Raw genomic sequence first — 26,447 nt, 5'->3', positions numbered from 1 at the left:
CACCATCTTCGAGGACAATAGATGCAGACCTTGCTAGTAATGTCCAGATCCCATATACATTTTTTAAAATTTTGGATGGGGCGTCTTGCTTTGGTACAAGTAAGAGGCTCGTTTGGGCAGTTTTTCCCAAACAACACCGAATCAAGTCCTCAGCCCAAGGTATTTATTTTTCAAGCATGAGTTTATTAGTATAGTTACAAACCAAACAGATGGAGTTTAAAATTATGCATCTTTAAAAACCATCTAGATGATCGCTTCTCGGCCTTTTGGCTAAGATGAGCGTGAGGTCAGGTGTAATGCCTGGATCTGGTACGTCTCTCTTGTAGGGACCATGAATTGGATTCAATTTGAATTGGTTTTTGGAGCTGGATTAGGGATTTGCCCCTGTCCACATTCTGAGCTCTGTTGCCTTCTTTACTTTGGGGTGAACTACAAGCTGTTTCTTATATCGACCAAATGACCACACAAGCAATATGTTAGTTCAAAAACACAGTTTATTAATAACACAAGACTTGTATCTCTATGCAATAACACACGCGGCTCCGTACTAAACTACACCTAACAACTAAGATGAACTTTACTTAACTTCGAGTGACCGGCACTGTGCGAGATAAGGCCTTTGTCCGGATCCACGTGGTCGGTTTGGAAGTTGTTGGGTTCGTCTCAGCTGGGCTCGTCCTTCAGGAATGGTCGCGGGTCCTTCAACTTGGTTGTTCTGCTGCAGTTGGTCGCACACAGGCCGGTCCCAAAAGAGATCGATCTCTAGTGTGCAGGGCTTTTTATCCTTCGTCTCTTTCGCGCCCTTTTGGGCAGTCCTTACCCCGGGTCCAATGGATCAATAGGGTTTTCGATCACCCTTATCGATCTCAGCCAATTAGGGGGCGGATACCTCTATAGCTGGGCGGGTCCTAGCTATCATTGTCCCAGTCACACAGGCTTTTCCAAATAAGGGGGGTTGGCGCCGGTTAGTCTGCTACTGTTGTAACTCCTTGATTCAAACTCTATTGTCTTGGGGGAAATGGTGATCGGCTCTAATGGATACAATTTTCAGCCAGGTCTGGTTTCTTTGCGCAATACACAGAGGCTGTGTACCTGTCTGTGTCCCAAATTGACCACAATTCCCATGGTCCTTTGCAGGTGGCCATTTTACATGGGGTACAGCTCTGGCTTTGTAACTCTGATAAAGTAATTTTTTAAAAAAACAACATCTAGACAATATACTTTCTAAATCTTCACAATTTAAAAAAAATGATTAGGGTATAAGTCCAGGGTTGATGCTTCTACCTCACAAAAAAATGAAGTAGGCCTTTTGAGGGCTGCATGAATTTCATGCCGTTTGCCAAAACATCCAACAAGGCACTAGAAAGAAATGCCCTTTTGCTCACTTTTAGCCACTTCTACCTTTTTTGCATCAATGTTGGTGAAACTCCAAAGGAAGACTACATTTGACCATTACTGTGGTCAATGAGTGAGGGTTGGCCTTGCAAGAAAATGAGACTGCTGAGAAGGAAATGAGACTGTTGAGAAGGCTGAAGTACATCATTCAAGGATCACAGGATTATTAAAATACAGAACCTCTGCCTTTTCTAGGCTGCAAAATTGATGTTTAGACCAGAGGATTTTAGGCTTTCTTATTACTGTGTAGTTCCAGGTGCTGATTTTGAGGCCTGGTTTTTATTTTTTCATGAGCTATGAGCCATCATTTATTGCCCATTTCTAATTGCCCTTGAAGGTGGTGGTGAGCTGCAACCGTGAACCACTGGGGAATTATATTTGTATTGGTAAACATCAGAAATAAGTATTGTTTAAGTCGGTTTAATTTAATGCTTCTGTGCCTGGAAGGGTAACACCTATAGTTAGATTCATGCTGAACAAGGTGTTTGTATGTGTGAGGTTTGATTTTCATTCCAACTGTAATTTATTGTGTGTAAAGAGTAAATAATCCAGAAATGGTTGCCTGGCAAAACAACTGCAAGATTTTAGTTTAACTAATTTGACTGCAGTTGGAGATAGGCAGCTCTGCTAGAAGCAGTTGGTTTTCGAAGACTAAAGAGGGAACATCTCCCCTCAGCCTTGCTAGAACAAACAAAGGAAGCTGGGAACCAGATAAATTATTACTGTTCATAAAGAGTTGAATATTCATTGGATCATAAGAGGCCAGAAATATCTCTGCAGTAGTGCTAAGCTTTGTGAGCAATTACTACAGCTTAGGAGACATATTAATGGAAACCGGTGACTGGACCTTAGCGTTTGTGTAAAAGCCTTTAAGACAAAGGAAACCTGAAAAAGAAAGAGAAATGAAACCTTGATGGAAGCGGCAGAGGGAAAGCATAATTTAAAAGATGACTGGAAAGAATAATGCAACTTTTTGAAATTACTCATGTGGAAGCCAGAGTTTAGTGAGACAAGGTGCCTCACAGTATAAGATCATCTGAGGGGGGGGGGGGGGGGGGGGTGGATTTTGAGGAGAAATTCACCAACATTAATTTGGGTTCAGTGCGAGTGTCGTATGTCTTACTACAGTTATCTTGTGTGCTTAAAAGTGACTTTGTGTTAATGACACCACAAAGGCGGTGGCATAGGGTTATTGTCACTGGACTAATAATACAGAGACCCAGGGTAATGATCTGGGGCCCTGAGTTCGAATCCCACCATGGCAGATGGCGAAATTGAATTCAGTAAAAATCTGGAATTAAAAGTCCAATGATGACCATGAAACCATTGTTGATTGGATTTGTTTGTGTATTGTCACGTGTACCAACGTACAGTGAAAAGTATTGTTCCGAGTGCAGCTCGGGCAGACCATTTCATACTGGAAAAGGAAATACATAATAGGACAAAGATATCAAATACAAATACGTAGACATGGACATCGGGTGAAGCATACAGGAGTGCAGTACTACTCGATAAAGAAGCTGTGTGAAGAGATCGGATCAATCCATAAGAGGGTCGTTTAGGAGTCTCCTAACTACGGGAATGATGCTGTTTTTTGAATCTGTTAGTGCGTGTTCTCAGACTTTTGTATATCCCGCCCATGGAAGAGTGAGTAAGTCAGGTCGGAGGGGTCTTTGAATATGCTATCTGCTTTCACAAGGCAGTGGGAGGTGTGCACAGTCAATGGATGGGAGACCGGTTTGTGTGATGGACTAGGCAGTGTTCACGACTATGTAATTTAAAAACTCATCTGGTTTAATTTTCTTTCTGCTTTCATTTATTTTGTTTATGCAAATACCTGAATACATTCTTTTTAAACCCCCCCCCAACTGAAATGGCCTAGCAAGCCACTCCATTCAAGGGCAATTGAGGATGGGCAGAAAATGCTGGCATAGCCGGTGAAGCCCACATCCCAAGAACACATATTTTAAAAATTGTAGTTTAAGAGGTACTTGGGGGGAGGAGGGGAGGAAAGAGTGAGTAAAGGAGTATTATATAATAACCCAACAGGCACTATTTAATGCGCAAAAAAAGAGGAACGCCCCACCGAGGCCACACTTACTGCATTCATCAGTTCGGGAAGAGGTTGGCGCACCATTTTTAAATGCCGCCCTGATCTTGTGAGCTTCCTCACCTCCTCTTAAGGGCAGGGGACTTCCTGGCCCAATCATGGGCATCCTTGCCCTGGGCAACTTAGCAGTGTCAAGATGGCAGTGCCAAGGTATCCGGGTTCCAGTGGCAGTACTAGGGTATCTCCCTGACTACCCACTAGCCTCCGATGGCCTGAGAGAGCCCCCCACCAGGTGCTGATAAGCATGGTCCACCTTTGTACCGTTAAACAATGACAGGGTGAGGTTTCCCAGGCGCGTGCATTCGTTCCAGGGCCTCAGGAATATCGAGTGCAGAGATATTTAAATAAGCCATTAAATATGTTAATCTGGATCTCGCCCAGATTGTGATGTCTCACGAGATCCCGTTGAATCTCGAGAGGCGTTCTGTGTCGCAAATCTTTTAGTCGCGCGAGAAGACCACGTCGGGTGCCATTCGATCGTGCCTTTCATGTTCAATAAATATTTTGCTTCTTGGTGTTAATGAAATGAAAATGAAAATCGCTTATTGTCACAAGTAGGCTTCAAATGAAGTTACTGTGAAAAGCCCCTAGTCGCCACATTCCGGCGCCTGTTCGGGGAGGCTGTTACGGGAATTGAATTGTGCTGCTGGCCTGCCCAGGTCTGCTTTCAAAGCCAGCGATTTAGTCCTCCATATTTTGTACAAGTTATGATATTTTGAGCCAGGGTTTAATTCTTGAACCTTCCTGTCCAGTTATAACATTAAGATCATCACAGTATGTACACCCACAGTGCTGTTAGGGAAGCAGTTCCAGGGTTTTGACTCCGTGACAATGAAGAAGCTGTAATAATAGTTCCAAGTCAAAATTGTGTGGCTTTGAGGAGAAAGTGTCGGTGGTGGTGCATCCAATGCATCAGCTGCCCTTGTCCTTCTAGGTGGTAGAGGTCACAGATTTGGCAAGTGCCATTGAAGGAACTTTGGCGAGTTGCCCAACATCTTGTTTTATGACTATGAAACATGGACAGCTTTCAAGAAAGGAAGCTCAGCAACTTTCATCTTCACTGTTGTTGAACATCTCATGGAAGGACAAAATCCCAAATGTAGTAGCCCTCAAAGGCAAATCTGCAAAGTATGCTGGCACTCCTCGAGCAGCGTTGACTTTGACTTTGGTTCCGGTATGTTAGCAGGGTTGAAGATGGTTGCACATCTAAGAACTTTCTGTCTGGTGAGGTAGCTGGAGCCAGGTGACTACTACTTTGCCCAAAGCTTCCCTTCGACAAGCATGATGTGAAACAAAAACATAATTTTCACACTTTGACTCTAACTGACGACAGATGAAAATGGCACCACAATCATGGTCAATGGCTACAGCAGCTTGCCAACCAACACCAAAAGCATTGATGCATATTAACCACTTCTTCATTTGTGGCAGAACGTGTTTCTCATGGGTTGGTTTCTTCTAACATCAGCAAAGGTTCACCAAACATCATTTTATTCAGATGGATACTGATAATGATAAATTTTTCTATTTACTGAATTGGTATCTCCCATAGTCGTAGGCAATCAGTTCCTTGTTTCAGTCCATATACTGATAAATAAAGGTTCTGTTTATTCAAATCCAGCAAAAAAAATGAAATGAGCAAAGGATGATAATGCTCCATCTAAAATATAGAGATGATCATGCATGGCTATCACTGGCAGTAAATTCAAGATACTATAGCTCAATTCCACTGAATGAATATATCTATGAATGGAGTCGATCTGCTACAGTTAATCTGCATTTCACGTTTATCATAAGTTTATAGAGATACTGTGACGTAAGAGCAAAGATGCTCAAGATATTTCCTCAATCTACTCTGCAAGCTTGTAGAAAAAATACAGAGGAAGTTTACTAGACTCGTACCAACGATGAGGAGACTAGATAAACTGAGATTGCTCTCCCATATAGAGAAGGGGGTATTTAATAATAGGTGTTGAAAATCCTGAGGGATGTTGATAGAATAAATGAGAAACCATTTTCAAAACCATTTCCAGTGGCACAAGAGTGAGCAAAGGTTGAAGGTAATTGACAAAAGAACTCGAGATGTCATGCAGCAAGTTGTGATCTGGAAGGGCTAAGGAAGCAGATTCAATAATAACTTTCAGAAGGGAACTGGATTATTAGTTGGGGAGGGGGGTGCAGGTAGTGTGGGGAGTTTGAACAGGACCAGAGACCTGCGATAGCTCTTCAAGGAGCTGGCACAATGGGTTGAATATCCTCCTTCAGTGCTCATCATTGTGAAAATTTGTCAAGATCCAATTTTGACCATTTCATTGGCAGCTTACCAAAGTATCTCAATAGGGTTTTGTTCCACCATGGAATGGTGAGAAGAAAGTTGTTTTGACCTGTCCTATCATGTACATCAACTTGTCCGATTTTAATTTTAAATTACACTAGATTAAATCACTTTTTAGTCAAATGACCTAAATAATCCATATTGTGTTTACAGGACTTATTGGAATTTATTAGACGATTTGAATGTTTAGCACAAAAAGAGCTTTGAATCCTCAAGTAGGCCATTGCCTTTTGCATTTGAGTTTTAAAATTACACAGAAACTAAGTATTTAAGTGGTTCACCATTTACCAACTCTCTGACTCTACGTCTTACCTGTTAACACTTATCACACCTGTAATATGTTGCTTTGCTTTATTAACATCAACAGCATAGCCATTCAAAAAGAATATTTGGTTTTCAGATGTACAGAGAAAGGATATTCAACTTGTATTGAACAATTTATTGGAATATGTTTCTTATATAGCAAATTTTATAAATTTGTGCCATTCGAAAAGGCACAATTGAAGCTCCATTCATGCCACTGTAATCTGGAATAGAAGGTATTTCTCCATATTTTCTTCCTATTCTATTTAACTGACATCAAATAAGCCTAAGATTGTTACTTCTACTAACTTGCCCAAAACACTCATCCAAGTGTTGATCATTTTATTTTCCCCTGGCACCTGTCCTTCGCTTTTACCAGGTCCCTTGGTTCAAATGTCTGAGAAATTCTCAAGTGGTTCAATTGTAACTTATTAAATATCTTTTATGTTTCCTCTGGGGCCTCATCCCTGGTTATTTTCATGTTTGCAAAGTCTCCATTTTGCCAGTCTTTCCTCATAACAATTTTTAATGGTAGGGATCAGCCTCGTGGTTTTCCTCTGGCTTGAGTGATTTTCTTGTGAGTGAGCAAATCGGAAGAATTCAACATATTATCTGACCAGGGCACAATATAATTTAATCATGACAAAATTCTGATCTGACCTAGTATTGTGTACCCTAATTGCTTTGTTTTTATTTCTGCTCCACTGTTGGGTTCGGAATCATTAAACATACTATACTCCCTTTCTGCTCCACCATTGGCTTTTTCTAGTATATTTGTGATAGTCCTTTGTTCTGCCATTGTGGACTAACTTGCACTTCTCTTTATTGAATTAATCTTCTGCTGATTTGCCAAACTCAATTTTTCGACCCTTGGTTGTTTTGCCAACTGATTGATGGTCCCACTATATTATTGAGTTTGCATTGAAGCATTTAAAGTGAATACGTTTCAAAATTGTATGAAAATATTTGGGTCTGAAAAGCAAATAAAAGCCATGCAGTACCTACGTGTTTTTCATTTACAATTTTACACACTGAAAGGCAAAACAATTTGGGATCTGTCTGGACCATGTGCATATCCGTGTTGTAATTGCATGCCAACTCTCTCTGCAGTTACGTAACAAAAGCATCTCTCCAGGAAATTCTAAATATATATAATACTGTTAAATCTAAATACTTGTTCTTGGTAATCATTCATTAATTGAACAAGGTGAAGCATTCACTGTAGATGACCTTTCATTACTTTTTAAACTTTTGCATAAAACTAATGTCTATACTATGATCACATCTTTATGAAGTACTTGAGCTCCTTTTGTTGTCAATAGATTGCAGGATGAGATCAAGAAAAATGAAATTATTGGGGAAGACTGTGAGGTGGTAGTGAAAAAGAGGAAGAAAGATCACTTCAATAACAACACGAAGACCCAATGTAAGATTTTAATCTTCATTTATTTTAAAGTAAGTGCTAAACACTTGCAGGCTAGTATTTGACTGTCAGTCATGGAAATACATTTAAATGATTATGCATGTATTGATTAGGTACAGTAATAAAAGTACTCTTTAATTAATTATCGGCTAGTTGAGTCTGTATCAACCCCCCAAAAGAGCACCCTATCTAGGTCCACTCTCCCACTCAACCTGCACATACCTGGACACTCTTAGCATGGCCAATCCACCTAACTTTCACACATTTCTGCCTATTTGGTTTAATGCCAGCTATAGGAATATGTTTCATTGCCAATTTACACATTTTTCCAGATGCATGTATGTCATTATGGAATATTTAGAAAGCAGTGGCAGGATCAGTCAGAGTCAGCATGGATTTATGAAGGGGAAATCATGCTTGACAAATCAGTTGGAATTCTTTGAAGATGTAACCAATACAGTTGACAAGGGGGAGCCAGTCGATGTGGTATATTTGGGCTTTCAGAAAGTGTTTGACAAAGTCCTGCATAAGAGATTATTGTGCAAGATTAAAGCGCATGGGCTTGGGGGAAGTATGTTGAGATGCATAGAAAACTGGTTGGCAGAGAGGAAACAAAGAGTAGGAATCAATGGGTCCTTTTCAAATTGGCAGGCAGTAGTGGGGTACAACAGGGATCGGTACTGGGACCCCAGCTACAGGTTGGGTGAATGGGCAAATCAATGGCAGATGCAGTATAATTCGGATAAGTGATTTGATTTATTGTCACATGTACTGAAGTACAGTGAAAAATATTTTTCTGCAGCTGAGGCAACGTACACAATACGTACATAGTAGACAAAAGCATAATCAACAGAGAACTTTGACAAATGGTACATCGACAAACAGTGATTGGTTACAGTGCGGAACAAGGGGCCAAACAAAGCAAATACATGAGCAGCAAATAAGTGTGAGGTTATTCACTTTGGAAGCAAAAACAGGAAGACCGATTACTACCTGACCGGTTGTAAATTGGGAGAGGGGAGTGTGCAGCGGGACCTGGGTGTCCTAATGCACCCGTTGGTGAAGATAAGCATGCAGGTGCAGCAGGCAGTAAAGAAAGAGAATGGTATGTTGGCCTTCATTGCGAGAGGTTTTGAGTATAGGAGTAGGGATGTGTTGTTGCAATTATACAGGGCCTTGGTGAGGCCACACCTAGAATATTGTGTGCAGTTTTGGTCTCCTTTTCTGAGAAAGGAAGTTCTTGCTCTCGAGGTGGTGCAGCGAAGGTTTACCAGACTGATTTCAGGGATGGTGGGACTGTCATATGAGGAGAGATTGACAAGGTTAGGATTGTTCTTGCTGGAGTTCAGAAGAATATGGGGGGGGATCTCATAGAGACTTATAAAATTCTAACAGGACTAGTCAGGATAGATGCAGGGAAGATGCTCCCGATGGTGGATGTGTCCAGAACCAGGGGTCACAGCCTGAGGATTCAGGGTAAACCGTTTCGGACAGAGATGTGGAGACATTTCTTCACCCAAAGAGTGGTGAGCCTGTGGAATTCATTTCCACAGGAAGCAGTTGATGCTAAAACATTGAATATATTCAAGAGGCAGCTAGATATAGAACTTGGGGCGAATGGGATCAAAGGCTATGGGGAGAAAGCAGGATTAGGCTATTGAGTTGGATGATCATCCTTAACCATAATAAATGGTGGAGCAGGCTCGAAGGGCCAAAAGGCCTCTTCCTGCTCCTATCTTCTATGTATCTATGTACATCCATCTTGCTTTGAAATAGAATGGGCTGGATTCTCCATCCCCGGTATGCGGTCGCTGATTGGACGGAGAATCGGGCCTTGAGGCAAGATCGGGGCCGGGCGCCAACCCGAACGCAATGCTCCAACTTCCCTTCTGAACTATTTGGTTTAATGCCCGGTATAGGAATATATTTCATTGCCAAACTGCACATTTTTCCTGATGCATATACATTCATTTCGCCTTAAAATAGAATGGGCTGGAATGCCCAGAATTTGTTTCCTGATGGGACAGAGAATCGGGTGTCAGGGCAAAATCGGGATAGGTGCCAGGCACCAACCCGAACACCATGTTCCGACTCCCCGCTGGCTGCGTGAACAAGTTCCACGCTGCACGCCAGCGGGAGCATGTAAATAAATGCAAATGGGTCATAGTTACCCCTCTTTTTTTTCCCAATTTCTCTTTCCCCCCCCACCCCCACCCACAGGGTCTGATTTATGGGGACCCCTGCAGCTTTGATCTATTCATATGCTTTCATGCTTCAGTGGCCTAAGTGGTGAAACCCTAATGTTTGTACACTATCAAAGAGATGAAAGTTGCACTAGGTGCATTCCAATCACTCCAGCATGTGATTTCCCTGTACTTGCCTCTCTCGAAAGCTATGAATGGCCTGCAGATAGTGGATCTGTGGGAACCAGACCCAGGCGCTGCTCTCCTTGGAGGAATGGACACGTGGAGTTGCAAGGTAAGTGCTAATATTCTTCCCACTGCCCTGTCTGGACTGCTCTTAAGCAGTCGCTTTACAATCACAAGGGGATCGTAAAACTGGTGCAATTCAGCTCCAGCGAGAGAACATAGTCTCTCATGGTGTATTTGCATTGTGTATTTATTGTGTATACTATGTTTTCATATATGGAATGGTTTGCCTGGGCTGTTTCCAGAACAATACTTTTCATTGTACATGTGACTAAATCTAATCAAATGGAGAATCCAGCCCAATGTCTTTCATCACTGCAAGATCTCATTTTCTGATTTAAAACAAATAACATCCTGTTTGAATTAGAAGAATGGAAATGTTTAGTTCATTATAGAAGCTGTATCTGAGATTTTCTTAATGTAACCGTATAAGAGGAGACCCTCAAATGTAATTGTTACAGAATGCTTGTTCCCATTAAGGACCCTTGATTTAAATTTACATCATACAAGTGCAATAGCTATAATTTTCTGCCCTTGGGAAGCTGTGGTGATAGCAACCCCCTCCAAGAATGAATCAGATTAGCAGGAACATTGTCCTGCTAAAAAGCAGGAAATATTTGCTGTGCCAATATAAGAACCTTAATGAAAACTGCTACACTCCTAATTAACAATCCCAAATAATTTTGACAAGGGGCAAGTTCACAAATAACAAGAGCAGTAGATTGTGGGATTAATTAGATAATGCCCAAAAATGAACATTCGGGTTGTGATGTGAACCCGTTTACTGCAATGCTGGCATCATGTCAAATTCGGGCTGTCTTCTGCGGAATGCAGCAAGTCTTCCCTGTTGAGATCATTGATTTCCCTGTTGAGTTCATTGTATAAGTGTTACAGGTGAAGAATACTCTGGCTGCATCATATGAGCAGAGAGAGAGAGTTAATATTTTAGGTTAATCATCTTTTGTCAGAAGCATTTAGATGAGCATTGAAATGCCATAGCATATAAAGTGGTGCAAAATAAGATTTGATTGGATAGGTGCTTGATGGCTGGTGAAGGGCCTCTTTTTGTGATGTAAAACCTTTTTACTGTAACTCGGGGGGGGGGGGGGGGGGGGGGCTAGAGATTTAACTGATTTTTAAGGAATCTTCTCGTGGCGGCCGTGGAGTGAGTGGTCGACCAGAGGGCAGCCTTGGCTTGAAGGTGAGTTCTCTTCTTTTTTCCCCCAAAACTGTGGGGGCTTTCACGGAAAAGTGTAGCTGAAGGTGTGGAGGAGGAGTCTGTCGTCGTCATCGTTTCCCCCCCCCCCCCCCCCCCCCCCCCCCCCCCCCCAGCCCGGTGGCATGTCTGCTGGTTATCAGACCCGGGCAGAAGAAAGTTAAAGACCTGGCCAAGGAACTGGAAGACACCTGTGGCGCAGCAATAGTTGGAAGCACAGCGGAAGGGGAAGGGTGTATGCTGGAAAACCCCAGGTGGTGGGGGGAGCGAAAGAAGGAATGGAGGAATGCCTCATGGCAGTGTTGGAGGAGGAGGAGGAGAGTTGTCATGGATGGAGAAGGGTGCCATCATGGATGGTTCCGGTTTAGGGTGAAATTAAAGGGGACAGAATTGGTAGGGGCGGTTGCCGGACGGTAGGGGGGAATGGCAGCGCAAGCCTCAAGTAAGGTTCGTAACATGGAGCATACGGGGGCTGAACAAGCCGGTGAAGAGGTCTCGAGTCTCTGAACTTTTGAGGAGCTTGAAGGCGGAGGTGGTCTTCTTGCAGAGGATGCACCTCCGGGTGAAGGATCAGGTTCGTTGAGAAAGGGATGGGTGGTTCAGGTATTTCACTGGGTTTGATTCAAAGTCGCAGGGAAGGTGGCAATCCTGTTGAGAAAGAAGACTGGGTTTGTAAGTGCCAAGGAAGTGCGTGATCCAGGGGGGGAGATCCGCGATAGTGTAAGGGGTGCTGGAGGGAACGCTGGTGGTACCAGTGAATGTATATGCACCAAATTGGGATGACGGGGTTGTGAGTGGGTAGCTGGGGGCAATTCCAGTCCTGAACATGCATCAATTGATTATAGGAGGGGACTTTTAACTGCGTGCTGGAGCCAAGGGTTGAGCCCCAAGTCAATGGGAAGGCTGGCCGCGTCCAAAGAAATCCTGAGAGTACAGAAAAACCCTGAGAGGGAAGGGGAGGTAGTGTCGTAGCTGGGTCAGATAAATGAGCGTTTAAGGAGTACTATGAGAAATTGTATAGGGCTGATCCTGGGGATAAGGAAGGGGATTTGGGGTGGTTTCTGAACAGGCTGGAATTGCCACAGCTGGGTGAGGAAAGGAGCCAGGTGCTGGAGAAGCTGATAGGATTGAGAGGGGTGATGGAAATCATAAAAGGGATGAAGTCGGGGAAGGCCCCAGGGTCACACGGTTACACGGTGGAGTTCTAATAAGGAGATTGCAAAGGAGTTGGCACCACATTTATTGGGTGCATTTAGCGAGGCGCTGGAGAAGGGGGAGCTGCCGGAGACACTGACACAGGCAATGATCAAGCTAATTCTGAAGAAAGGGAAGGACCCGCTAGAGTGGGTCACACAGGCCCATATAACTGTTGAGTATAGATGTGAAAGTGTTAGTGAAGTTAGTGGCAGGGAGGATGGAAGGATGCGTTCCAGGGGTTATGGTTATGCACCAGCTCGATATTCAGAATCTAATCCATTTCCATTTGGGGAAAATAGTAGAAGTCATGTGAGGCACATGCACTCAAAACCCTAATGTGAGGAAGCCTACAGTTGAGGGAATGAGGTGGAAACTGTATATTTTTATGCTAACAGCCTCCTATGCCCTCCCTTATGCAGCGGTACTGAAAACTAAAGACATTGCTTTTATTATATCTCCAGCAGCAGGAGCCAGACACCAATGGATTAAGAGCCTTGAAGCCCTAGGCCTGCGATCCTTGCTTTACACTCCTACTACAGAGGTTAATAGATTTTGTTCACAGGACAGTGCAGTGGTTAGCACTGCTGCCCCACGGCACTGAGGGCATGGGTTCGATCCCGGGTCACTGTCCATGTGGAGTTTGCACATTCTTTCTGTCACTGCGTGCATCTCACCCCTACAACCCAAAAAGAGAAATTGGCCATGCAAAATTGCCCTTAAGTTTGGGAAAAAAAAGAGTTGGATACTAAATTAAAAAAAAAAAAAAAAAGATTTTGGTCACAGTCTCTTTATTGAAGCGCAGATGTCTTTAGCATTGGTCCTTGCTGAAGTTCAGGTAAAGTAATTGCTCCCTGAAGTCCCTTGGTGGATATGATTTCTTGTTGAGAATACATCTCCCCTCTTGTGTGCTGTCTATAAGCCTCTTGCCATTCTCCTAGTAATGCTTGATTCAAAAACTATGACAACCAAGCTGCCTATGACTTAAAACCACTTATTTCAGCACAAGCCTTCAAATAACCAAAAACAACTACTTCAACTAAACTTCTACTTGTAGATTGTTGAAATTTTAGACCAGTATAGGAAAGTTCCAAAACACACACACAAATTCCATCAATAGCTGGCCACCTCCTAAGGTTCTTCCAACTGCCTAAAGTATCCAGAGGAAAATCATCCCCAGGTGTATTCTTGCTCTAAGGAAGGTAACGAAACCTGCTTACTGCGGCTGATATTTTTAGTGGTTGATCTTGCTTCAGAAACCAGTGCTACTTTCAATTGGTTGTAATTGATCCAATAAAATTCTTAGATGGCAGTGGAAAAACATATCTTTATTTTTGTTTGAGGTTCTTAGTTTTGACATTTGTAAGGGAAAGCTATTCTGAGCCTTGGGTAATCTATTCAGTCAATAGGAAAATAGAGCCAAAATGGAAATATGAGAATGAGAAAAACTACACTGAGATTTGATCCGACTTACAGTAGAAGAATGCATGTATTCTACCAGACTTGAAATCACAGGATTCTATAATTAGCATTTAACCTGTTAAATGTTCAAGCAGAGAACAATGATGTTATGAAAATGGGAGTCACAATCATCAACTTTGTAATCTTGAAGACCATATTCCAGTAGAAATTAGTGCACTAGATACAATGACTGACACTTACAGTACAGTATCAGCTTGTACTAATGTCTCTCATCCAATAATGAACTGTAGAATAATTTGGAAAAAGTATTTGTATTTCATGTTTTTCAGACTTCTATCAGGAAAAGTGGATCTACGTTCATAAAGGAAGCACCAGAGAAGTAAGTTAATGTGTTATATAATCTTTGTTGTCACTTTAATTTTTATCCTTGTTTTTAAATGTTCTGACTTAATTTTATTTGTAGAGACATGGTTATTGTACACTGGGAGAAGCTTTTAACCGCTTGGATTTTTCAAGTGCCATTCAAGACATGAGAAGATTCAACTATGTTGTTAAAGTAAGTTTTCTTTGAACTCGGGTTTCCTTGGAAAGAATATATTTGTATTTGGGATCGAGCAAGGCACCAAGTGGTGTTGAAATTCCATTCTTTCCATTTTTTATTTATCTTTTATTATCTTTAGAAATGTAGTAACCATGAAATGATGATTTACATTCACCTAGGACATGACTTGGTTTGCAAATTATAAAATATAAATTGGCTTGGGTTGTTTCCAAGAAAATTGCATTGTTATGGCTAATTTTTACAGGAAAAATTAAAACTGCAGATATTATGAACATATTTTGTCTTGCCACACAAATGAAACAAGGCTCCCTTTCCATGGTCACAATATTTTCACCTTTATTTTCACTTTTCTCTTTAAAATATTTTTTTTCATCATTTTCACCATACAAACAAGAAAAAAAAAGCAGAGAAACGAAAACAAAACAATCCCACCAATGTGCTACCTAAAACATCGACTCGCAAGTTTAAAAATAAAAAGCAAATAACAAACCAACCCCGTCCCTTAATATTCAACGGCAACCAACTCCCGAAAATTCATGATAAACAAACCCCATGGATTGTAGAAGTCCTCCTTCGCCCTCCCCCCCCCCCCCCCCCCCCCCCCCCCCCCCCCCCCTCCCCCAACTCAAACTTCACCTTCTCCAGAGTCAAAAGCTCCAGGTCCCCCCCTCCAAGCTGAGGCACAGAGCGGAGAATCAGAAGGTGACTTCCAACCCAACAGGACCCGCCTACAGGCAGTCAGTGAGGCGAAGGCTAACACCCGTCTGCAACTCGGGCCAGTTTGACACCCCGAAAATGGCCACTAGGGGACCCAGCTCTAACTCCATATGCAACACCCCCAAGCTGCCCCCCCCCCCCCCCCTGCCGACTGGATCTCTTCCAACAGCGAGGGGGCTGGCATTATTGGGAAGAGTGGGAAATCCTTTCTCGCAAAATCTCGGACCTGCAGATACCTAAACCCTTCCTCCTTTGCCAACCTCAACTCTCAAATCGTCCCCCCAGGAACAGATCTTTCATTGCCCTAATCCTCCCATCTCTGAAACCTCGCATCCAGCCTCCCCAGGTTTCTGGAACCTATGATACCCCTTAACCGGTAACCCTCTCCCCTGACCCGGCTGCCGAAACAGCCCCCAGATCTTCAAATTTCCACCACCACCAAGCTCACCGAATGCTTGCCTGGGGCCATCGTTGCCAGCGCTCTCAACCCCGACCCCCTACACGACCCCTCCTCCATCTTAACCCACCGGGACCCATCCCCGCACCTTCTCAGCGTTCGTCGTCCAGTAATAATACAATAAGTTTGGGAACGACAGAGGGAGGCTGTCCCACCTTGCCAAATCGGCCTTGAACCTCCCCACCAAACTATTAAAATATACCTTCGGAGCCCACCCCTATCTCGTGCCACTTGCACCCCCAAGTACCTGAAGTGGGGTGCTGCCCTACAAAATGATAGTCCCCACTCCTGGTTGGGACACAGTAAAATTCTCACTCTTACCGAGGTTCAATGTATACACTGAGAATGACCTAATCTTTGGAGAAGCCCCATTATATTCCCCACCGACGTACTCGGCTCTGAGATGTACAGTAGCAAATCGTCAACGTTCAAGGATATCCAATGTTTTCCCCCCGCCTTCACTGCCCCCCTCCAAAACCCGAGCACCTTAGAGCGATGGCCAGCAGCTTTATAGCCAATGCAAACAGCAGGAGGGACACAGGACATCCCTGCCTAGTACCCCGATGCAGAGCAAAATGCTCCAAACTCATATTATTAGTGCGAACACTCGCCATCAGCTCCCTATACAGCAGCCGTACCCACGCTGTAAACCTCTGCCCAATCTCAAATCTTTCCAAGACCCGCCATCAAATGACCCCACTCTACCCGATCAAATGTCTTCTCCTCATCCAGTGCCATCACCATCTCCGTCTCCTTTTCATCCGTCGGTGACATGATCACTTTTAACAACCTTCTAACATTCAACAACAGCTGCCTTCCCTTCACGAACCCTGTCTGATCCCCTCCGATCGCCTTCGGGAGGCATCCCTTAACCTTACCGGCAGCACCTTTGCCAGTATCTTGGCATCCACATTTAATGGGGACATGGGCCTGTACAACCCACACTCCACGGGGTCCTTGTCCTTTTTTAACAGTAGGAAAATCGAAGCCTGTCCCAACGTCTAGGGCAATACCCCCCTACCAATCGCCTTCGCAAACATTTGCACCATCAGCGGCAGCAACTTGTCCTTAAACTTCTTACAATATTCCACTAGGAACCCAATCAGTCCTGACGCCTTCCCTGACTGCAGCCTCCCGATTGCCTGTTTTACCTTCTCCTCCCCCAACCTCGGATACTCCAATGCGTCCAGGAACTCGCTCCGACCTGTACAACTTCTCATAAAACTCCTCAAAAACTTTATTAATCTGCTCCGGGACCACTGACTTCCCCATCTTATCCCTTACCTGGACTATCTCCCTTGCTGCCGCCTCCCTCCAGAGTTGGCTGGCCAACATATGCTTCGGCTTCTCCCCATGCTCGTCTGCTTCCCTCGCTCGTTTCAATTGGCGCACCGTCTTCCCTGTGGACAACCGATCAAACTTTGCCTGAAGCTCCTTTTTCCTGTCCAAGAGGGCCAGGTCCGAGTCCGCAATGTACCTCCTATCCAACTCCAACATCTCCTCGACCAACTTTTTGGTGCTCCTCCCTCCTCATTGGCCTTGGCCTTAAACGATATCACCTCCCTCCTCACTACTGCCTTCAGAGCCTCCCAAACCACTGCCTGCGAAACTTCCCCTGTGCAATTAAATCCCACGTATTCCTCAATCCCACATATTCCTCAATCACCTTCCCAATCTGATCACAAAAGCTCCGCTTCCCCCAACAACCCACATCCGTTCTTCTCCCCAGCCTTTGGGCCACCCCCTTCTCCAAAACCACAACCACCCAATGCGGCGCATGGACCAAAATCACTATTGTGGAGTACTCCGACCCTTTGACAGCAGCCAATAAAGCCTTGCCCACCACACCACCACAAAGGAGTCTATCTTAGAGTACCTTATGTATCGTACATTAGACTATCTTATGTACTGGGGAGAAAAATGAGTACTCCCGCTCCCTCAGATGCAGGACCCTCCACAGGTCCTCTCCTCCCATGTGTCTCATGAGCCCAGTCAGCGCCTTCTCCGTCTCTCTCCCTTCTCCCCCCCCCCCCCCCCCGCCCCCCCAATCTCCCCCGCCTGGGCCAGTGTGGCTGTGACCTATCCATCCACGTCTCTGGCACCATATTCCAGTTCTCTTCCCCCCCCCCCCCCACTATTAACTCATGAGTGTCGAAGTCCAGGATGGCAACCAACACCCTCTTTGCAAACCCTACGTCATTCCAGTTGGGGCCATATACGCTCACCAGAGCCACCAACCTCCCCTCCAATGTCCCGTAACAGCCTCCCCGAACAGGCGCCGGAATGTGGCGACTAGGGGCTTTTCACAGTAACTTCATTGAAGCCTACTTGTGACAATAAGCGATTTTCTTTCTTTCTTTCCTGTCACAATCATGTACCTGAACCCCTGGTCCTGCCACCACCTTCTCTATCTGGAACCTCACCCTCTTGCTCACCAACCTCCCGGAGCCCTACTATCGAAACCAGAATGGAACACTTGAATCAGCCATCCCTTCCTGATCCTTCACCCTTGGGTGGGTCTCCTGCAGCATCACCACGTCGGCCTTTAGGCTGTTTAAATGTGCAAACACACTCGACCTCTTCACCGGAACCCCCAATCCCCTCAAGTTCCACATTAGTATTCTGCCCCTTCCGCCATTATCATGACCACACCACCCCCATCCACCTCCTCTTGAAAACATCTCTCCCAGTATCGAACCCATTCACCCCCCCCCCCCCCACCTTTCACACCTCCCAGACACATCAAAACCCGTTCGACTAGGTTCCAATGACTGCCTCCCCACCCCCCCCACCCAACCTGTTCACTAGCCAACCTACGCTTGCTAGTGTGGAGGCCCATGCCCAGGCTCCCCCCATGCCCAGTTCCTAAAAACTAATGACAATCAACCTTAACCAGTGCAAAAAAACGCACTCCAGAAAACCGCCATAACCCCGAAGTTCACTAACTTCCTACTTGCTGTACCCCATACCACAGGGTATGCTACCCTTCCCCACCAACCAACCCAAAAACCAAACTCCTAACTGTTCCTCATAGAAAACAAACAAACATACTTAAGCAACAAACCAGAGATGAAACTATATAATCATTTCACCCCCACTTCCCTCCGTCCAAAGCCAAACCCCAGTCCCATCTCTCATTTCAACCCCAGTCCTTCGGCCTTCACTAACGCCTCCACCGTCTCAAAGTAGCAGTCATTCGAGTTGTACGTCGCCCTCCGCTTCATCGGTAGACCACGCCGAACCACACACCATTACTGTAGAGTCGCCTTCACCCAACCAAAGGCCGCCCACCTTCTTCCCAGCTGCACGGTTAAGTGCTGCTTTATATGAATACCAACTCCTTCCAACCTCGCCCTAATGACTCGGACCTTTTCCTTAACATGTTCTTTATGAAAACAAACTATGACTGCCCTTGGCGGCTCCTCTGTCTTCGGCTTGGGCCTGAGCGACCGATGAGCCATGTGAAGTTCATACCGGGAGGGTTCCTCCCCCTCCCCCTCCCCAGCAACTCAGCCAGCATCTTCGCGGAGTACTCAGTTGACCTCTGGGCTCTCCACCCCCTCTGGCAAGCCCACAATTCCTAAATTCTCCCACCTCGACCTGTACTACAGGTCCTCCACCTTGGCTCTCAGTACTTTCATGGCCTCCGTAGCTCCTCACCATCAAGTTGCACTGGTCATTGTGTGGCGACAGAGCGTCCTCCACTCCCTTCAACTTTTCTCCTTGCTCCTGTATCTCAGCCAATATCTTTAATACTGCTGCCTTCACTGGGGCTATCGCCTCCTTCACCAGCTCTTGTATTGCTGCCATCATCTCTTTCCACATCACCTCCATATGCTTCGCAAATTGATTTTCGAACTCTTCAGTCATCTCACCTTGTCATTTTCTCTACTGGGCATGGCTCGACCCAGCCTCTGCCATCTTTCCTGCAGCCGGGCTGACCCCATCTGCTCAATGGTGAACCTTCCGTGAACCCCTTCTTCCCAACAGCTTTTTTCTGGTTCTTCGACATTCCCCTCCTTCTTCTTGTCTTCCTGCACCAGCTCATCCAAAAACTGCCCCCTGGGACCGGGCATTAAATTCCAAAAAACTGAGCCTTGAGCAGGAGCCATCCGATGTCCGACTTCCACCTACATGCCACCACGGAAAGCCCTCTTTTCTCTTTTCTAATATAATTACAGATTTCGGATAATTATCATTCTTTTTAAATAAGAAATCACAACAGATAAGTGAGTTTTAATTTTGCAGTTCACTAACTGGGTAAATTCATCCTTTTCTGTGACATTTTGTTTAAAATACTGAGTTCTAGGGCAAAGACATTCCAATTTGTGATATAGTTAGTGGTCTGAGTTCACTGGAGCTCTTTTCTTGATAAATTGATGTATGCAGAGAGAACAGCACACCGATTTATGTATGTTGTTTCTCTCAAAGCACTTATAGTTGGAGTGTTCACTTTCAGAAAGAAATAAATTGTATAATAGTTCTATTTGCTGAATGTCGTACTTGTCAACTGTTTATTACCGGTGTTGTAAACTGATGTTACGGGAAAGGAGATGTATATATATCAGTGACAAGTGTGAGGAGCTCATGAACATCAAGACCATTTGATCAGCTGCATTTGTCACTTGGGCCTACCTGGCCAAATCTCCTTTAAGGCTCCATTCTTTCCTCCTCCGAATATTTGGGTAAATAGGCCTTCCGGCGGATATTTGGTGTCGCAAAGTATTTCTTTTTGTGCTGGTCACATCTCTTCCCACTAAGTTGGCAGAAAAACTACAAGTACTCAGGGCATAAGCCCAAATGGTATTATTGGAGCCTTGCATCTCAGAGAGAAGTAAGAGACTGCTGTGTGCTCTGTTTCACAGAGACTTAGCTCACCCCTGTCTCACCGGACTGTGCCATACAACCTGAAGGCTTCTCGTTATACCGGATGGACCGCACGCCGTCATCAGGCAAATCAAAGAGAGGAGGGGTTTGCCTCCTCATCAACTCCTCCTGGTGCCTCTGATGTGACAAGCTACTGCTCCCAGACCTGGAATATCTGACCGTGAAGTGCCGCCCGTCCTACCTTCCACTTGAGTTCACTTCAGCCATTATCACTGGTCTACATCCCATCCCAGGCAGAAGTGAAGAAGGCACTGAACGAATTGTATACAGTGATGAAGAACAATGAAACCGAACACCCAGAGGCCTTGTTTATCGTGGCTGGGGACTTCAACAAGGCCAACCTAGAGTGTACTGCCAAAATTCCACCAACGTCTCTCCTGACCCACCAGGGGCGACAACTCTCTCGAGCACTGCTACACAAAAATCAAGGGCACTTATCGATCCATCACCCGACCGTACTTTGGAAAATCGGACCGTAAACCGGTGCACCTTCTCCCGAGATACAAGCAGAAACTTAAGTGGGAGAATCCGGTTAAGAAGGTCATGCAGTGCTGGTCTGATGCACCAGAAGAGCTCCCACGTGACTGCTTGGAGTCAGTGGACTGGTCGATATTTAAGAACTCAGCAACCGCCCTAAACGAGTATGCCACCACCGTCACAGACTTCATCAGCAATGTGTAGACGACTGCATGCCAAATAAAGTAGTATGTACGTTCCACAACCGGAAACCATGGCTTAATCGGGAGATTGACTCCCTACTGAAGGCCAAGTCTGAGGCGTTCAAGTCCGACGACCCTGACTTATACTGGTATGACCTCCGCAAAGTTATCAGGGATGCCAAGAGCCAATATCAGACCAAGCTATGGTCACAGACTAGTGTTACAGACCCTCGTCAGTTGTGGAAACGCTTAAACAACATAACGGGCTACAAAGCGAAGCTGAACAGAATCTCCTGCAACAGCAACTCCCTCCTCGATGAATTCAATGCATTCTATGCTTGGTTCGAGCAGGAAATCATCAAACCGCTGTCGACTGTCCCCAATCGCCCCGGATACACCCACGCCCATCGTCATCTTCCAAAGTCCGATCGGTCTTTTTGAAAGTGAACCCTCTGAAGGCGACGGGCCTGGACTGGGGTCCCTGGTCGTGCACTCTGATCCTGTGTGGACCAGCTGGCAGATGTGATCGCGGGACATCTTCAACCTCTCCCTATTCCGTTCTGAGGTCCCCACCTGCTTCAAGTAGACCACCATCATACGGCTGCCAAAGAAGAACCAGGCAACGTGCCTCAATGACAATTGTCCGGTTGCCTTGACATCGATCGTAATGAAGTACTTCGAGAGGTTGGTTATGAGGCTCATCAATTCTATACTCCCAGAAGGCATAGATCCATGGCAATTTGCATACCATCGCAACTGGTCCACAGCAGACGCCATCTCCTTGGCCCTACACTGATGCCTGGAACATCTTGACAAGGACCTCTACTTCGGACTCCTAATTATTGACTACAGCTCCGCCTTCAACACCCAAACTCATCTCAAAGCTCCAAAACCCAGGACTTGGCTCCTCACCCTGCAACTGGATCCTCAACTTTCTGACCCATAGACCACAATTAGTAAGAATAAACAACAACTCCTCCCATGATAGTCCTCAATACTGGGGCCCCGCAAGGCTACATACTTGGGCTCCTTCTGTACTCCTTATACACACATGAATGCGTGGCAAAACTTGGCTCCAACTCCATCGTTTGCTGATGACACGACCGAGTGGATCGGATCTCGCCTCACGAAGAGTCAGAATACAGGAGGGAGGTAGAGAACCTAGTGGAGTGGTGTAACAACAACAGTCTCTCCCTCCATATCAGCAAAACTAAAGAGCTGGTCATTGACTTCAGGAAGTAAAGCACTGTACACACCCCTGTCTGCATCAGCGGGGCTAAAGTGGAGATGGTTGACGGCTTCAAATTCCTAGGTGTGCACATCACCCAAATTCTGTCCTGGTCCACCCACGTGGACGCTATGACCAAGAAAGCACAACAGCGCCCATACTTCCTCAGGAAACTAAGGAAATTCGGCATGTTCACATTGACTCTTGCCAACGTTTACATGTGCACCATAGAAAGCATCCTATCTGGCTGCATCACAGCCTGGTATGGCAACTGCTCGGCCCAAGACGGGAAGAAACTACAGCGAGTCGTGAACACAGCCCGTCCATCTCACAAACCTGCCTCCCATCCATTGACTCTGTCTACACATCCCACTGCCTTGGGGAAAGCAGGCAGCATAATCAAAGGCCCCTCCCACCCGGCTTACTCACACTCCCAACTTCTTCCATCGGGCAGGAGATACAAAAGTCTGAGAGAGTGCACTAACTGATTCAAAAACAACTTCTTCCCTGCTGTTACCAGATTCCTAAATGACCCCTCTTGTGGACTGATAGACTTATGAACTGATCTGATCTCTACTGAGTAGTACTACACTCCTGTATGCTTCACCCGTTGCCTGTGTCTGTGTATTCACATTGTGTATTTTATGTTTGCCTTATTATGTATTTTCTTTTCATGTACAGAATGATCTGTTTAAAAAAATTAAAAAAAATTTAGAGTGCCCAATTCATTTTTTTCCAATTAAGAGGCAATTTAGCATGGCCAATCCACCTACCCTGCACACCTTTGGGTTCTGGGGGTGAAATCCATGCAAACACTGGCAGAATGTGCAAACTCCACACGGACAGTGACCCAGAGCCAGGATCGAACCTGGTACATAGAACGTACAGTGCAGAAGGAGGCCATTCAGCCCATCGAGTCTGCACTGACCCACTTAAGCCCTCACTTCCACCCTATCCCCGTTACCCAATTACCCCTCCTAACCTTTTTGGTTACTAAGGGCAATTTATCATGGCCAATCCACTTAACCTGCACGTCTTTGGACTGTGGGAAGAAACCGGAGCACCCGGAGGAAACCCACGCAGACACTGGGAGAACGTGCAGACTCCGCACAGACAGCGACCCAGCGGGGAATCGAACCTGGGACCCTGGCGCTGTGAAGCCACAGTGTTATCCATTTGTGCTACTGTGCTGCCATGATGCAGCAGTGCTAACCACTGTGCCACCATGCTGCCCTGAAATGATCTGTGTGAGCTGCACACCGAACAATACTTTTCATTGTACCTCGGTACACGTGACGATAATCCAATCCAATGGAGCCCAATTTGCATATTTAATAATGAATCCTATCAATTTCAGAAAAACCGGTAGAAACCTGGGGAATATGAGCATTTGAGTCTCCAAAGCCATTTTAAATGCCTGTTTGCCTGGATTCTACCAGGCAAGCAGGGTTAAATATTCTTTCTGTTAACAAATTTTCTATCCATGTGACAAGCCTCTTGAGAGATACGTCCTCTTGAGAGATACGTACTATCTTTTATCTATCCAATTGGTTACCTGTTCAGAAAACTGTTAAATATGACTAATGGATCCATGCTGGCTGACATGATTGATCTACTTCTGAATGCTGTTGAATTATGGAGTTTAGAGTCCACGACTGATTTACAGCTACGTTACGTTCTATGATAAATTGCAGGATCCCCAGCTATTTCAATTGTTGCAGTGCTCCACAGCATTTCTAGTTGGTGCAGTGCTCCAAACTTTGAAGTACCTGTCCATTATATAGCAAATGATTTTCTAGGCTTTAGAATCATCAAATAATACAGCACTGATGGAGGCTATTTGACTCATCATCCCTGTGCCAGCTTTTTTGAAAGAGCTAATTAGTCCCGCTCATGGGGCTCGATCCTCCCGAAAGGTCACTAAGTGCTTCCGCCAGTGGAAAATCCAGAGTGATTCCTGCTGATGCGAAGAGCAATCCCAACATTCCATGAATCAGTTTTCCATGGCATTCTGGGTTCTCCGCTGAAATTGCTAGGGCAAGACTTATGTTAGGGCAAGACTTAATCTCTCGGACAGGTGCCACACCTCTGAGATCAGAGCGTCATTTTTAAAATTACAATGCTGTCAATTGTCATATTTGGCAAGAATTGTTGACATCAAACAGGCAGTGCTACCTTCAAGATATGTTCAACTATAGTAAGACAATAGATTGGATTCATCAATAAAGGAGAAATTTCTCTTAGTCCGATCTCGCATTTGTTTAGTATATGTGCCATTTGGCATCCCAATGATTGTGAGCAAAATAAATTGGCTCAGCTTTTTGATCTTTCCCAATTTTGTTGCCGACTTCCATCTGCACAACCCACTCTTGCAACTCTTGGTCCTTAAGTCTCCACATGGCCTGTCTGTTCAAACCGAAAATCAGTTATCCTCTGTATCCTACTTGGTGGTTAACGCAGAACAGTTTTTTCCTTTGATTTGGGCAGCAGCAGCTATTTTCAGTCCCCTTCTACAGATCTCTGATTCTGAATGCCTGTGCCCAGAAAGACCAGCTGTCCCTCCTTTATGTCAGTATGAAAACTGACATTTCAATTTCTATAAGTTTCAGCCTGGGCCTCTTTCCCATGCAACCTAAACGTATCTACCAACTACAGGCAGATTTAATATGATTTCACTATAACCCCATTCCAGGACATTTCTGTTTTACCTTCAATTGAAACAGGTTACAACACAACTGTCTTATAAAGTCTCACATTCATAACAATATTATGATCTATCCCTTCATTTGATTTGAGTTATTGTCATATGTACTGAAGTACACTGAAAAGTATTTTTCTGCAGCCAAGGGAAAGTACACAGTACATACATAATAGACAAAGAGAATAATCAACAGAGAACATTGACAAATGGTACATCGACAAACAGTGATTGGTTACAGTGCGGAACAAGGGGCCAAATATTCATTGACAATTTTTACTGGGGCATTGGAAGGCCTGCATTTGAGTAAGTCACACAGCTGCTACCATTTGATATTGCTGTTTTGAATGATTATAGGTGGAATCAGTCGGAATCGACATGTTTGTGGTCAAGCAGCATAAGGTCACTGTTACTGGTTAGGTCTGGACCATCAAAGAAAGAAATGTCCCCTGCATTTCAAATACATTATTTCGCAGAGTTGTCCTGCTGAGTAATTGGGAGGATCTCCAATCGTTTCCTATACTGGCCACGTGAGATAATTTATCATTGGTGACTATCGACCAGCTTCCTTTCACTTCCATTATTTTCTGATATCCAGGACATTTAGAAGATCTGGATCCAATCTTTTGTTCTTGGAACACTGATCATGTATAGCTTGCAAAGTACTACATCATTGAAGAGTTACAACGACAATGATGTCACATTTTGATTTTGAGGCTTTTAATGTCCTGAAACTCTCCTGACCAAGTATTTATATAATCAGGTTTTGAAATTCAGCATTGAAATGAAGAGTTCTTGGTCACTGCACAACTATAACTATATCACATAATTCACACTGCGATGATGCTGTACCAGATGATACATGCTGCAGTTGTTTGGTTTATTTGAAAACAGACTGCTACTGGAAAACAATTTATCTCCAGTAAAATACAGCTACTAGTGATATTATAAGTAAGTGCATAAGCATTTGTCCTTCAAGCTAATTCCTCCTAGCCTTTCTGTATATCAATGCTTGAACACCATAAACTATGGGCGGCATGGTAGCACAGTGGTTGGTACTATTGCTTCACAGCTCCAGGGTCCCAGGTTGATTCTGGCTTAGGTCACTGCCTGTGTGGAGTCTGCGCATTATCTCTGTGTCTGCGTGGGTTTCCTCCGGGGGCTCCGGTTTCCTCCCACAAGTCCCGAAAGACATGCTGTTAGGTAATTTGGACATTCTGAATTCTCCCTCTTGTGTACCGGTACATGCGCCGGAATGTGGCGACTAGGGGCTTTTCACAGTAACTTCATTGCAGTGTTAATGTAAGCCTACTTGTGACAATAAAGATTATTATTTTTTTAAAAACTACTAATGCTTCCAAGCATCATTAGTTGTTTTTTGAACAGCTGCTGTTTCAATATGTATTCTCTAA

At 44.6% G+C, this 26,447-nt stretch overlaps 1 protein-coding gene across 6 annotated transcripts in view; it reads left to right on the top strand.

Moving 5' to 3' along the window:
* fbxo25 (F-box protein 25) overlaps positions 1-26,447 on the top strand; it is a 55,629-nt gene that overhangs the window by 3,479 nt on the left and 25,703 nt on the right. For all 6 annotated transcript variants that reach the window (XR_011940669.1, XM_072498646.1, XM_072498647.1 and 3 more), the window contains exons 2-4: positions 7,466-7,569; positions 14,157-14,206; positions 14,291-14,383. Coding sequence is in view for 5 of the 6 variants with exons in the window: in XM_072498646.1 (XP_072354747.1) it covers positions 7,466-7,569; positions 14,157-14,206; positions 14,291-14,383 (247 nt within the window). In the remaining variant the exon portion in view is untranslated. The remainder of the gene's footprint in view (positions 1-7,465; positions 7,570-14,156; positions 14,207-14,290; positions 14,384-26,447) is intronic.

Source organism: Scyliorhinus torazame, chromosome 4 (assembly GCF_047496885.1).
Source record: "Scyliorhinus torazame isolate Kashiwa2021f chromosome 4, sScyTor2.1, whole genome shotgun sequence".
Lineage (NCBI taxonomy): Eukaryota > Metazoa > Chordata > Chondrichthyes > Carcharhiniformes > Scyliorhinidae > Scyliorhinus > Scyliorhinus torazame.
This window is presented reverse-complemented; position numbering and strand designations above follow the sequence as displayed.